At 44.9% G+C, this 13506-nt stretch overlaps 8 protein-coding genes across 8 annotated transcripts; 3 read left to right on the top strand and 5 right to left on the bottom strand.

Annotated features, from left to right (window-relative positions):
• Nucleotides 1–28: 28 nt before the first annotated feature.
• On the top strand, nt 29–547 carry LSM04_006191 (uncharacterized protein; the record flags this gene model as incomplete). Its single annotated transcript, XM_067339079.1, has 1 exon — nt 29–547. One exon carries the CDS (start codon nt 29–31, stop codon nt 545–547), a length of 519 nt encoding a protein of 172 aa, XP_067189322.1.
• Nucleotides 548–5965: 5418 nt separating this feature from the next.
• LSM04_001203 (uncharacterized protein) lies at nt 5966–6673 on the bottom strand (the record flags this gene model as incomplete). The annotated part of the gene is made up of 2 exons (XM_067339068.1): nt 5966–6250; nt 6296–6673. 2 exons carry the CDS (start codon nt 6671–6673, stop codon nt 5966–5968), a joined length of 663 nt encoding a protein of 220 aa, XP_067189268.1.
• On the top strand, nt 6374–7201 carry LSM04_001045 (uncharacterized protein; the record flags this gene model as incomplete). Its single annotated transcript, XM_067339056.1, has 2 exons — nt 6374–6727; nt 6818–7201. 2 exons carry the CDS (start codon nt 6374–6376, stop codon nt 7199–7201), a joined length of 738 nt encoding a protein of 245 aa, XP_067189267.1.
• A 613-nt stretch (nt 7202–7814) lies between these two features.
• Nucleotides 7815–8111, top strand: LSM04_009447 (uncharacterized protein; the record flags this gene model as incomplete). The annotated part of the gene is made up of 1 exon (XM_067339043.1): nt 7815–8111. The coding sequence occupies one exon, from the start codon at nt 7815–7817 to the stop codon at nt 8109–8111; it is 297 nt and encodes a 98-aa protein (XP_067189363.1).
• A 226-nt stretch (nt 8112–8337) lies between these two features.
• Nucleotides 8338–9982, bottom strand: LSM04_007565 (uncharacterized protein; the record flags this gene model as incomplete). Its single annotated transcript, XM_067339032.1, has 2 exons — nt 8338–8631; nt 9008–9982. 2 exons carry the CDS (start codon nt 9980–9982, stop codon nt 8338–8340), a joined length of 1269 nt encoding a protein of 422 aa, XP_067189339.1.
• Nucleotides 9983–9985: 3 nt separating this feature from the next.
• On the bottom strand, nt 9986–10387 carry LSM04_001981 (uncharacterized protein; the record flags this gene model as incomplete). The annotated part of the gene is made up of 1 exon (XM_067339019.1): nt 9986–10387. One exon carries the CDS (start codon nt 10385–10387, stop codon nt 9986–9988), a length of 402 nt encoding a protein of 133 aa, XP_067189280.1.
• An 18-nt stretch (nt 10388–10405) lies between these two features.
• Nucleotides 10406–10645, bottom strand: LSM04_008574 (uncharacterized protein; the record flags this gene model as incomplete). Its single annotated transcript, XM_067339007.1, has 1 exon — nt 10406–10645. One exon carries the CDS (start codon nt 10643–10645, stop codon nt 10406–10408), a length of 240 nt encoding a protein of 79 aa, XP_067189355.1.
• Nucleotides 10646–12193: 1548 nt separating this feature from the next.
• On the bottom strand, nt 12194–12985 carry LSM04_001826 (Methyltransferase domain; the record flags this gene model as incomplete). The annotated part of the gene is made up of 1 exon (XM_067338996.1): nt 12194–12985. One exon carries the CDS (start codon nt 12983–12985, stop codon nt 12194–12196), a length of 792 nt encoding a protein of 263 aa, XP_067189277.1.
• Between the last annotated feature and the right edge of the window lie 521 nt (nt 12986–13506).

The following is a 13506-nucleotide window of genomic DNA, read 5'->3' as shown; positions in this document are numbered from 1 at the left end:
TTTTTTTTCACCACAACCTTTACACCAAATGGGGAAAGGCAGCTTCAGGGTTCCACTTTCCAAAGCTTATGCTCTTTTTGATTTCCCCCGCAAAGCTACCCCAAGAAACCCCAAAGGACCCGCGCCAAACCACCTTAAAGACATACCAAAAATAACTGTTTCATTTTTTCACTTTGATTTCCGGCCCCGCAGCAAAATAAAAGCAGAGGGGGCAAACCAAGGCGCCAGGACATCGGTTTGCAAATCCACCGGCGCGTTTTTGTGTGGGGTTTCTCCCCTGCGATGTCGGTGCCGCGGCGCCTTTGGCATACGGGAAGCGGCTGATTTTACAAAATCCTTCGAAAAAAGAGAGCGCCATGGTGCTTTCCAAGGAGTCTCCAAATCTTCTCGGTTGGATCTTTACGATGTGGACTTTTCCAAGCGCTACGAAGAGACACAACGAAACCACACACCCGCGGCGGGCCGAAAGAAGGCGCAGAAAAAACCCACACCAGAAAGACCCAAAGAAAAAAGCCAAAAGGTTTCCGTGGCTGTTTTTAGAACCTAAATCTGCTAAATCTGTTGAAAAGAAAAAGATTCCGCGCCCCAGTTTTGATCAACCTCGGTTTGGGGACCCGCTCTGGGCCGCCAAGTTTCCCAAACCCCCAAAGAACAACAGACAGGAACAACCGGAAAGAGCCCCTGTTGCCAATAGTCTTTCTTTTCTATATTTGGGAATGGAAGGAATATTTGGGGCCAATTCAATAAATGTTGTGGTCTGTGCTCTGTGTTTTTGTTGTTCTCTTTTTTCTTTGATTTTTTTTCGGGGGCGCCTCCGGGTCAAACGCCCGGATTTCACACGCAGTTTGAAAAATGAATAACTTCACCTTTTCCAGACTACCGTTTTGATATCTGATATTTTTTTTAGGGATTACTTTTAGAAGGAAAAACATTTAAGAGCTGGTGCCGCGGGTGTGCCCATTTGTTTTCGAGAGCAGCGCCGGCGGCGGGCGGCATGTAATTTGCAAGCGCTGCTTCGCCATAATGGCCCGGGGAGCTTTTCTTCAGAATGTTTCCAGATCATACTCAAAAACGGACAATCATACATATGAGGTTTCGTCTTTCTGAAAGAATGGGTCCATATTTTATTTTGATTGTGACCAGAAAGCAAATTCATCCTTTTTCTAAGAGATTTTGCCGCCACCCATCTCGACAGGAAGACGGCCGCCCGCCCACCAAGGACGATCCTAAGGAACCAAAGCCGGCAATGTACAAATAACAGGTGCCGCTTTAATGGAAGAAATAGAATTTGCGTTACCAGTGAGTGCGTAGTAAGACAATTCTTTGATAAAAGCTTTCGAGCAGAAGAAAATGCAAGTATACAATACAATAAACCCTAGCGCAAGATAGCTAAACAACGCAGAGACACCCAATCAGATAAGGACGAAGAAAAATTAACTCCTGGCAATGCCGGCCGCCCCAACGTGGTGCCAAGGTCCAGCACCCCGCATTGCCGGAGGAAGCCAAGAGCCAGCAATTTTTTTCTTCTGGAAAACTCGCTGGCGCTTAAACTACGGCGTCGTACAGCACCGGGACCAGCCGCGTCGTGCTGGGGCAGAACTGAATCCAAGAAGGTCCTGGGGCACGTGTCGACGTGCTGTCGGCAGTATCACCTGTACCAAGTTACTGCTGAGCGGTGATGTGGAGGAAAATCCCGGCCCTTCCCTGCGAGGTATGCAGTGGAACTCAGCTGGACTTACCCAGGCCAAGAGGCTTGCTCTCCACAAAACCCTGGTTGAGGAAAACGTGCCATTCGGCCTTCTAAGCGAGACGAAAATGTCTTGTGCGGAAGTGTCGAGTTTCACACAATCGCTGGTTATCAACATCATGGAGTGTCCCGCCCCTCTAAAGGTGGCGGCGTTTCGATTCTGGTTCGTGAAGACCTGCCGGTGGAAGCAGGATCGTCTGTTGTGGCGAGCATTGGGTGTACTCACGCAACGATCCACTTGACAGAAGGGCTGGCGCTCTCAGTGACGTCAGCATACTTCCCCCAGGGAGATCATTTACAGCATCGCAACTGGACGCGCTCTTGAGAACTCCGACATTGCCGACTACGATAAAGGTAACGTTTCCCAGAAATAAGAAACGTCAGCGAGACTCGTCGCTACCGGAACGTGAGGACCGCGGCAAGTTTCAGTGCGGTGTGTGTAAGAAGTTCTACGCCAACATGCCTTCACTCGCCATTCGCTGCAGAAATTTTCACCATGGCGAAGGCATGCCTGCCAAAGGGCAACCGAATCCTCCCGAAGCAAGGGCGAGAACATAAGATACCTTGCGACCCTGATTTGCCCCACATGCAACAGACAATGCATGAGCAAATCAGGCCTCACACAACACCGCATTTCTCAACACGGGTATCAGCACATTCGCGCGCATACTAGCCAACGCACCGACTGCGAAGAAACAGCGCTGCATCTCTTGAGTTGCCCCGCCCTTCGTCCATTGCGAATGCAGTATGCTATAACAGATATCCCTCTCCAGAAACTGTGCTTTTCTAAACAGTTAGCCCAGTTCCTTCTGGCAGTGGAGCGGAACTATGCGATACCGCAGACTTCGCGGTCCAGAACCCCTACGCCTCCTTCCTCCGCCCCTGTAAGGCCAGCGACGGGCTCGATTCTGAGATCCCTGAAAGGATTAGTCTCAAGAGGCACTTGTCGCGATCCCCAACAAGCAACAAAAGACAGAGGAGATGATTTGGGCCCAATCATTAACTAAAAACCAAAAATAACAAAAATTAATAACAAAAGAAGAGTGGCCGGCGGGCTCTGGGAAAGGATGGTGGGAGTAGAGAATCTCTCGTGGACTGTTTTACTGCGCATAGATTGGTTATAAAAATAAAATAAAACAAAACTTGAAAATAACAAAACTCAAATAATAAAAATCTAAAAATAACAAAATAAATATTACAAGAGCTTGAGGGTCCCACAAAACAAAGGGATTTTTCTCTCAAACACCGCTCTTCATAGACAGCAACCTCGGTGCTCTACGGTGAGAAGCTGATAGCCACACCGTTGGGGTAAAACCCATAAAGGCACGAGGTATAAAAAAAAGCAAATTTCAGCATGGCAGAACCGATGAGTTGGGGGAATCAGTCTGGATGTGATTTACTTCTTAGGACATGCAAAAGGAGCAAGGATGAACTAATGAAGCGCAACAGCATGTTCTGCAGCGAAGACAAACCAGTGTTGCAGTGCACATCTGCTGGTTTCTCCCTTGGAATGTGTTCCTCCATTTCTGTGTCTGAAGGATTGTCTCAGGAGTGGCACCGCTGCTTTGAGAGAGTTGTGCTTTGGCCGTGTGTCGTTCACTCTGTGGGATGGGGTCCGATGTTGGAGAAAGATGGGTGCTGAGGGGTATATATGTGATCGTACCTTCCTCATATACATTGTGGGGGATGTGTGTATGTTTTTGTTTTTTGGGAGGGCACGGGAAGGAGAAGTTGGAGGCGAGGCGGGTTGTGCAGCACTCCTCTACTCTGCCCCTTGATGGACTCTGCTGCCGTGTGTCTGTTTTGTTATTCGGCACTCTGTCAGTTCCCGGTGCTTCTCCTGCAGTTGGGAGTAAACGCTGAGTGTGGGTGGCAGCAGTGGTTTTCTTGTTGCCGCATCATTGCGGCCAGAGATGCTCTTACTGGTGCAGCATGGATGGGTGACGTGGGATGTGCTTGTTGTTGGTTTTTTTGTGTGTTGGGTTGCACTCTTGTGTGCTGATCGGTGTTTCCATGACACACAGCTGCACAGTGTTAACCTTTGTTCGACTGGACATGGATGCATTGTGAGGTCACTTTTCTTTTTAATGGATCTTGAAATGTTTCTTCTTTTCCAGTGCGATAAATCTCTTGTTTGCTTTTTTGTAAATGGATACATCTTTTGCATTCCCTATGGCGCTCATCGGACGACAAACCATCTTTTTTGTGATGGAGTGTTCTTTTTCTTTGTTCGCATTATCTGGGTTCTGTTTTCCCGCTGTTCACTGTGTGTGCCTGGTGTGTGTGTGTGTTCCGTAATGTTAGTAACTTTTGCTTTTACCCATGGGAATGGGATAGAATCCCCAATGTGTTTTAATTGCTGTGACTGAAATGTGAATAATGGCAGGAAGTTCAAGACACACAAACACGCACACAGTAATAACCTTCTCTTTCTCTTTGTGTGTGTGTGGACTGTCATCATGTGTGTGCATCATTCCCATTGCTCGCCCTGTACGAAAGACACACACACACCAACTGCAGGGAATTGTGTTCTTGTCTCCTGAACATGTTCGCATGATGATCACGGCTTTCTTTTCATTTTATTTGTTTTCGTTGTTTTGTTTTTCCCCCTGTGTGGTGCTGTGTTTGCGTGTCTGTTCTGCTGCATATGGTGGTGTGCTCCTCAAGCCAACCAATAGGCGTGGTGCTTTGTGTTTTCCCGCGCCGTGCATCAGTACAGACACGCAGTCCTCTGCAGAACAATTCTTTTATACACCCTTCCCTTCTTTCTTTTTGTGTGTGTTTTCATTATTAATTGGCACTGTGTGTGTCTCTTTTGCGTTTCCCATGCACCTTGTGTGTGTTGGGTTTTGTGTGATAATCTCTTTTTTATTGCTAATTGCAAGCTGCAGGCTATGCAAACACTGAATAATTGGTCACTATACTTTTACCATATAATAAATACTCGTTATGAAACATAAAGTGGATGTGACTGTCTTCAGGCATCGCAGCCACATTAAGTCATGAATTTCTTTTGGTTTTTCATTTGTGCTCTATTATTGTGTCTGCCTCACGCAGTCACTCTCTCTTTTTTCTTTACATTTTTATTTTGGTGAAAATATTGGTGGGTTGTGGGTGTTTGAGAGTGTCCTTCCTATGTGTGTCCTTGTGTGTGTTGGGGTTGCTCCTCGCACCGCCCACGTAATGAAAACACGTTTCTTCGTTCTCGCCTTCTCTCTCTGTTGGTGGTGTCACTCACGGCATGACCACGAGCATATTTCTCTGCCCTTGTGGTGTAGTGTGTTGTGTGGTTTGCTTGAGTGACTGCAGCCTGCGGGGAGGGACTAAGACTGATCCGCTTCGGCTTCACGTAATGGGTCTGTTTTTTTCTTTTTGGGGTGCGTATTGATGCAATGGTTTGATTGGTGTGGGTGAATGCTGCTCTAATTGGGAGTGTCAGCCGTGATTGGTGTGTTATTGTGTGCCGCTGATATCCTGTTTTTCTTTTTTTTCCGTTGCTCTTGTGTTTTCTGTTCCTCTCTGCAGGTGTGTGACTCAGTGTAGGGTTTTAGTGTATGCCTTAGTGCCTCTCTGGCATGGGCATGTGGGTGAGATGGACACTCTGTGTTGCTGGACCGCGCCGCTGCGGATTCTGTGGGGTTGGTGTGTTTCTGCTGGACGCTGATGTGTTTGCGGTGCGCTAACTGTCGGTGTGGCGATATCCCCCGCCGCGTGTTTGAGGGGCTGGAGTGAAGGTGCGGTTCCTTTGCGTTGTTGTGTGATTGGGGCCGCACATGAGTGCACTGTTGGGATTCCCTCTGTTGTGAGTTGCAATCTGGCGAAGTGATGGTGAGGGGCTGGGCGAAGAGAGCATGGAGCCATGTTTGTAGTTTGATTCTGCTCTGACTCTGTGGTGTGTTTGCACTTCTCCTTGTTTATTTCTGTTGTTGTTGATTGGGCTGCAGTTAACGTGTGCGGCTGTTATGGTTGGTGTGCCGTGCCTCCCCGCCACTTTCTCTTTCTCTCTATCACTGTGTGTTTTTGGGAATGTGATGTGAACCATCGAGGCATTTGCATTGACCACAACGTGATTCTCGGACCTCTTTGCGCCAAGCCACCCAACACAGGCACGGGACTGACATGCCACACTTCTTCCCCTCACACACCGTGACTCCTTTCTTTCCTCTCCTCCAAGCAAACTCGCATCCCGTCCTGTTTTGCGCGGCTCACGCTCAGCGTTCAACTCTTGCATTCGGGGGAAGGGCATTCCAAACGCGAAGGCTCACGGCGGCGTGGGGCACCTATATATACAAGCACGCCTGGAGGCTCGTCTTGAACGGGATCGCACTCCAAACGCAGTCGCGTTGGCCTGGTCGAAATTCCTGTCCGACGACAGTTGCGGCGCGGCATGCACTCCAAACATGCACGCCACACAGCAACACACAAACACAAAAACACAACCACTTTTTGCGCCCCTCCCCAAACGAGAGAACATGCATGGGCTGGCATGAGCGGCATGCTTCGCTTCGGCGGGGCTCGAGGGGCACTTTACGTCCCGAGGCGCTGAACCTTGAGGCCTGAAATATCATGCTCAGGGACTTTGAACTTGAGAGAGATAGAAAGGAGGTGAGAAGGAGAGGGGAAAGGATGAAACCCGGCAACCAGTCTGCACGAGGCGCGAGCCGCTCGTCGTGGGGCTCGTTGTCGGGTTTCGCCCTTTACTTTTTTCCCCGCGACGGTGATGAAGCAGACGAAACTGTGGCCTCGACATCGCTGGCGTCTTGGCGGAAAAGACGGGGCGGCGGCGGAAGAAGATGTGACCCCACCGCCGCCTTGGAAGGAGGGCGATGGCGCAACCCCTTCCTTCCCCTTACATTCCCGGCACCCGTCTCGCGTCATTGCGCCCGAGCCGTGGGCAGCACACACACAACCGTGGGTCAAGGGCATCCGAGAAAACCTCGTCTTGAACATGCAACGCGCGCCCCACGTCCCTCCAGGATTGTAGCTGAACACTGGCGATGAGGCGCGCGGCGTGCAAGGGGAACCCCCTAAAGAAGAGAACCGCCTTGCAACGAGGACTGCCGCGCACAGAAAACGGCAATCACCACACGAACACCTTCCCCCATAAGAAGACTTTCCCTCTTTGGCCGGGCCCGCACTCCGGGGGAATTTTCGGTTTGGCGAGTGCCGTGCGTTTGCCGCCGCTGTGCGCTATCGGGTCTCTTTTCGGCGGTGTCGGGGCACATTTTTGCACACAAGCTAACTGTTGTAGGTGGCGGGTTGTTCCGGTGTTTTGGGTTGTGCCGGCCCGGTGGCGTCGCCGCCGCCGCCTGTCATGACTTTGGTTGGGTGGCGGTTCTGCGGCCGAAGCGGGCGGCCTCTACAACAGTTGCCCCTGTGCTAATTTGCTGTTCTATTGGTTGTGGTTCGTGTTTTGGCCGCAGGCGGGGCTTGGAAGCGCCCGGCCCTGCATGATTTCGCAAGCAGAGGCGCGAGCCGTTGATCTGACATTACGGGATTTTAACATGCATTTGGCAGGACCATCGGGCCTTTGCGTTGGCAGCGCAACGGTTAACGAACATCATGCAAAAAGGAAGGGCGCGTTCGGATTCGTTGGTTGCGGAATTTGGCGCCATAGAAAAAGTTTTACGCCCACACGGTATGCGTGCTACTCGGGGTTGCTTGGCTTCAGAGGGCGGCCCAGCGGATGGAATATCTGGGAGGGAAAGGGTCAAATAATTAGACGTGGCGATGGGGAGGGCAGGAGGCGGGTTAAAAAGGGCTTCTCGGCACCTTCTTTTCGTCAGTTCTGTTGTTTTTTGGGGGTATTTTTTTATTGTTTATTTATGGCATCGGTGGGGTGGATAACGTTCCACCCGTCATCCGATATGGTATAACGGTTAGAACACCTGGCTTTCACCCAGGAGATCCGGGTTCGATTCCCGGTATCGGAACCCTTTTTTCACCGATGAGAAAAATAAGATTTTATCATTTCCAAGGAAACTCGAGCAACGCTTTTTTGGTTTACAGTTTTCTTTAACTACACTAACTCTATTTTCAATGTCCGTGCCATCGTCCGTGTGGCTCAATGGAAGAGCATCTGACTACGGATCAGAGGGTTGCAGGTTCGAGTCCTGTCACGGATGTTTTTCCTGATGATTCTCTGGCGTTTTTTGTGCGCATCCGGTCCATGCCGTGGGGAGCTGACGCGCGGAAAGAGCGCCATTGGTGGAATTGTGTGGTGGGAGACCCGGTTCCGCAGGCAGAGGTGGGTCTGGTCTTTCCCCTCGGCGTTTGCCCATGTCGGAAACGGTGTTACGAAGAAAGTCAAAGAAGACCTGTCGCTAAAAAAAAAAATAAAAAAGGATTAAAAGGTATTCTCTAAGTCCAGGGTTATTGTTATAGAACGTAATAAATGGCTGCGGTTCTTCAATAGCATGAGTTACACTTTAAATTTTAAAATAAAAGGCCAAATAAAGTAATAATGGTACACCCCCAAAAAAAATGTTTCGGGGTTGACACGTCGAAGTTGAGAGGAGCAAGAGCGCAGAGGGGTTGCAAAGACAAAAAAATAAATAAACAAATAAATAAATAAAACGTAATTATCACTCTCACGTCTTGCCGATTGGCGCTTCTCCAAGAAGTTTCCCTACCTGCAGCCGGAGATGATGCTTCCACTCTGCATCGGCTACATCGCAGCTGGTTGAGTTGCCGTTGTGGAGTCCGAGAGGCACCCGTTTCACAATCTCACCCATCTGCGCCGCTGAGAGAGCACCACTGTCAAAGGCCGGTTGCGACAACTGTCCAAGGTATTCCACCACTGTTCCTCGATCTATCCCTGCTCTCTCTTTGCTCCCATTTTGCTTTTTTTGTCTCAATACGCCGTTGCTGTTTCGTAAACAAATCTGTCTTTTTTCTTTGGATCCCTGGTTTCACGCCACACTCTGGTTTCGCAACCTTGGGCGACTGCAAACGATAGGTGGTCTCATGTAATATTTCATAAGCAGCTGATCTAGTTTTGGAACGTGAGTTTATTGGCGTGGACGTTCGATGGCGAAGGAAGAGAGTTTTCTGCGCCTGTCGTCGCGCTGGAGACTGAAAAAGGTTTCACTCACCCCTTTTCTCAACCTCAGAAACAAAAGAAACCATACGTCTTGGAGTGGATATTGGTGTTTCATTCTGATTTGTTGATATTATGGATCTTCTTTTCCTTCTTTTTTCTTCTTCAACCACTTTCTTATGATGGCTATTACTGCTACCCTGACGTATTATTTGAGGAACTGGGTTCGTCTCATTTGAAGGATCTTCATGATACAAGAACCGTTTTATGTACAAAGACTTGGTACCTGTCGTCTGTCGAAAGGGCATTTTCTTATCATTAAATGAGTCATTATACTGTATAAAGGACTTTCTATCATTTTCTCTGCCGTACTCATTATGGTCATTCATAGCGTTATATGGACTAATCGATGTGGACTGCGTATTTGGCGGAGGGATTGTAGGAGGAGGAGATGATGACGGCGATATCAAAAAATCTTTAGGGTATTTTTTTACTAGAGAAACGTGATGCATGAGTCCCAAAATAAGAGACTGTTGTAATTGCAGTAAAAGTGACATGAAAGCATGTTCTTCACTGCGAAGAATCTCCTGTCGCTCCAGAGCCCACTTCTGCATAAAATCATGCATGTCAAGAGCATGGTTCACAAAATCTAACACAGATGAGACAGGTTTGATAGCAGGGATAGGAGTTAGAACGTCTGCAAAAGAACCAATATCATCATCATCAGAGACCTTTTGGTTATTCGTAAGAGGAGATAAATTTCGCTTTGGTAGTTGAGGTGGTGTTTCTGTTTCATCAGGATCTATCGATTCTATTTGCTCACGCAGCAGAATAAGAAGTGTAGCATCCTCATTATCCACCCACTGCTCATCCTTCCCTTTATTTTCACCCTGGTAAATTTGTTTTTTTTCGTGTTTTTCTTGTTGTTTGGAATCAGTGGGAAGAGTCGATAAAAGTCCATCTAGTACGACATCACTATTCACATTGGGAACCGGAGAAGAAATTACTCTTACCATCTTTTTCTTCCTCCCTATTGTTCCATTCCCAACATCACACGGTGGTACTCCTCCTGTAGTATTTGACTGAAGTGGGATTATACGACGACACTTTACGCCATGACTAGAGACAAGTGGTGTAGTGAGTGTACTATTATACCCAAAACCGTTAGTGTTATTGATATTAGTATTCATATTCATATTTTACGGCGGTGCAGTGAAAGGCCATGAAGAGGAGCACCACGATAATGATAATGATGATGAAGAACGTGATGGTGGAACGGGTTTCCTTGCAAAGGGAGTTGGATAGTAATAAATATGAGCATTACATGCATCACCAGTATCTACACTAGGCCCATCCAGTGTAAAAGGAGAAGAGGTAGTTAATATTGGATGCACACTTGTTGAATTCTTCTTATTATTATTTACCCTTCCTTCTTCTTCTTGTTGTTCTGACTCTTCTTGTTCTTGATGCTGTCGAGTGGTTTCCTTACAAAGAGAGTGCGTTTTCTTGTTATTGATGTCATTACAATCATTACTGTTTTCATGGCAACCACCTTGACTATTTATATATGGAGAGGCATGGGGTTTTTGTACGATATGCATTAATTGTAGTTGAACTACTTAAGCCACAAACTCTGTTGAATAACGCCGTACACCGAGATTGGCGGAACTCATTAAAAACAATAATGTCTGTTTTGCTACAAACGCACATTGTGTATCTGTGAGAGATCCACTATTGTACACCGGCTGAAGAAGGGATTTAACGTATTTGAGTACTTCATCACGGGTATAAAGAAAAGCATCGCATGCCTCATTGGTTGTGTTTGCAAATTGATGATGAGGAGGCGTTACTATGCTCATGTCTACTCTAATTATTCTTCTTTTTTATTTATTTATTTAAATAACTTGTTTTACTTTTCAGATTCTTTTCTTCTCTTTTTTTCAGTATATATATATGCGAACTAGAAAGAAGATAATGCATTGTTGTGTTTGTGAAAACAAACAGAAGTGAGAAATGAATGCAGAGAAAATAGAGAGAAGGAGAAAAGAAAGAAAAAGACAAAATAAAGATCAGAACGTACATATTACAAGTAATACACAAACAAAGAAAAAAGTACAAATAAAAATAAAAGAAGAATAAGGTCAAAGAGATATAAACTCTAGAAGAACAAAAAAGGGTGAATGAAAATAAAGGTAGAAGGACTGAAGCAGAGGCAGATAACAATAATAAAAAGAAAAAGAAAGAAAATCGAGAACAACAATCACAACATGTTGCAGCAATAACAATAACAACAACAACAACCAGCCAATCAGAATAACAAAGAGTCATCCATTATAGACTGTTTGTCCATTACATATAAATTATCTACCTGTTGCTGCCTATATATATATATATAGGATTCTGTGTTAATCAGAATAATACGAGAATGGTGTAAGTAATAATAATAATAATAATAATAATAATAATAATAATAATAATAATAATAATAATAATAATAATAATAATAATAATAATAATAATAATAATAATAATAATAATAATAAAAAGGAAACAGAGACAAGAAAAAAAAAGAAAGAAAAAAAAACATATTTACTTTATTTCTCTGTGGATAAGCAATTATACATCATACCCTACACCTCCATACGAATTTTTCTTCCTCGTAATCACAGAAGCAAAAAGGAAAAAAACAACAAAAAGAAAAAAAAGTATTCCCTTTCTTTTTTTTTGATTTAAATTCCTTTCTCTACTTTCTCTTTCCCATTTCTTTTTATCCATTTCACCCTTTCAATTCTTTTTTTTATAATATCTTCTTTGCCTTGCTTTCTAGATAAATATCATTCAAATATAAATAAACTTCAACTACTCCTCCTCCTTCGTTCATTCGCATAGCTTACATCTAATAAGAGATTTTAATAAAGCAATAAAAATAACAGTAGCGGTCGTCACCATCATAATGGTAGTAGCTACATACATGAACTACTACAAGAATAAAATAGCAACAAAAAGACATCTTACGTTTCTATCTATCGCCTGTTGTTTCATTCGATTTTCTCTTCACACACATACACACATAGATAGATAGAGAGAAAGAAAGACATATACAGACAGACAAAGAAAGAAAGAGAATACATAGATATAGATATTGATAGTGGGAGAAAGAGATCTCTCTTTCTCTCTCCTCTCTCATACACACAAACAAAGAACGAGACGTATACCTCTTCAATTTTTCTTCTTCTTATTTCCTCCTTTTATTATTTCCCTCCATCTACCCCACACACAGCTCATTATTAATAAAAGCATGGAAACTATACACACATATATCTACTATTCCACGCCTTCTTTCTCATTCTCATCATTCCTTCCCTTTTTCTTTTTATTTCCTTATTTCTCTATATATATATATATATCTACGGCAGTTGTGGACGTTCCACAGCGGACGCCACTGCGGCAGATGCTGTTTGTGTCATAAATCGATCGTAAAAGTCATCCTCCTCATCCGAATCGCCACTTCCCGTCGTTCCATCCAAATCATTCACCGCCGCTGCCGCCGCCGCGGCGGATTGTCTATCGCCGAGTTTCGTCATAATATAAATATGATAATGCCCAGTTGGTTTGGCGGTGCTGGTGAACATGGGCTTTTCCAGCGTCCGGTGCTCCACATCAAAGAAGAGTTTACGTCGACGGAAGTGGTCTATGCGGGTTTCTGGTGAGCCGTACGAAATGGAAAGAAAACGACCGCCCTTCTTTAACAGACGTGATAAGTTCTTTGTAAGGGTGTAGAGATTGTGGAAGGAGTTATGTCCACCGAGTGTAGCATCCACCAGACCTTTTTCAATAATAAAATCATAAAGATAATCATTTGGGCATAATAAAGGGAGTAGTTTCTCTGGTGGGGTTTGTAAGAGATCACAGGTAACCCATACCATTTCATCCATGCCTTTATAACGTCGCTGCATTTGGGTAATCACAGTTGGGGAAACATCCACATTTGTGATTTTACGAATACCCAATTGCTCATAAAGACCAGCGGAGAGGCGACTGTTGCCGCAGCCAACCACAAGTACACGAATTTGCTCCGCTGGTTGAAGTAATGGGCGAAGAATGGGCTCTAGTGTGTCAAAGGTAACATACCAATCAAAGGTGGTGTCGTTACTGCGATAACGTTCCTCCCAGTATTCCGGATCAGCGTACTTGGACATATTTATATATTTATATACAAATATATAAATAGATTGGTGTGTTGGAGAGAGGTGGTGAGTGGTGACTAGAGAATGAAAAAGAAAGAAATAAATGGGAATGAGAATGCGTGTATTTGTAATGGAAAAAAAAATTATATATATATATATATATATATATATATATAGGCGTGAGGAAGAAATGCAGAAATTTTCTACAAAGGAGCTAAAAACCAAAGTAAACAAGAGTACTGAATTACTCTGTTAATGTTTTATTTTCTAATTTTCTGTTTGCGCTGTTAGTGCGCTTCTTATTGATACCTCTTTCTCTCTCTCTCTCTCTGTATATATATCATGTATTCATATAATATCTGTAGAATGGAAAAGGAGGAGGTGTGTGTAATGTACACAGAATAGTCATCTCTGTTATTTCACTCTCTTTCTCATACACACACACAAACAACCGACCTTCTTCTCTTTCTTTATACAATGCTCATCTTCACCACCACATTCCAAGGAAGATAAAAAGTACCAACAGAAGTAAA

The sequence above is a fragment of the Trypanosoma melophagium genome, assembly GCF_022059095.1.
Source record: "Trypanosoma melophagium isolate St. Kilda chromosome Unknown ctg31segment0, whole genome shotgun sequence".
NCBI classification, from domain to species: Eukaryota; Euglenozoa; class Kinetoplastea; order Trypanosomatida; family Trypanosomatidae; genus Trypanosoma; species Trypanosoma melophagium.
Note: the sequence above shows the minus strand (reverse complement) of the source record. Positions and strands in the feature narration are given on the sequence as shown.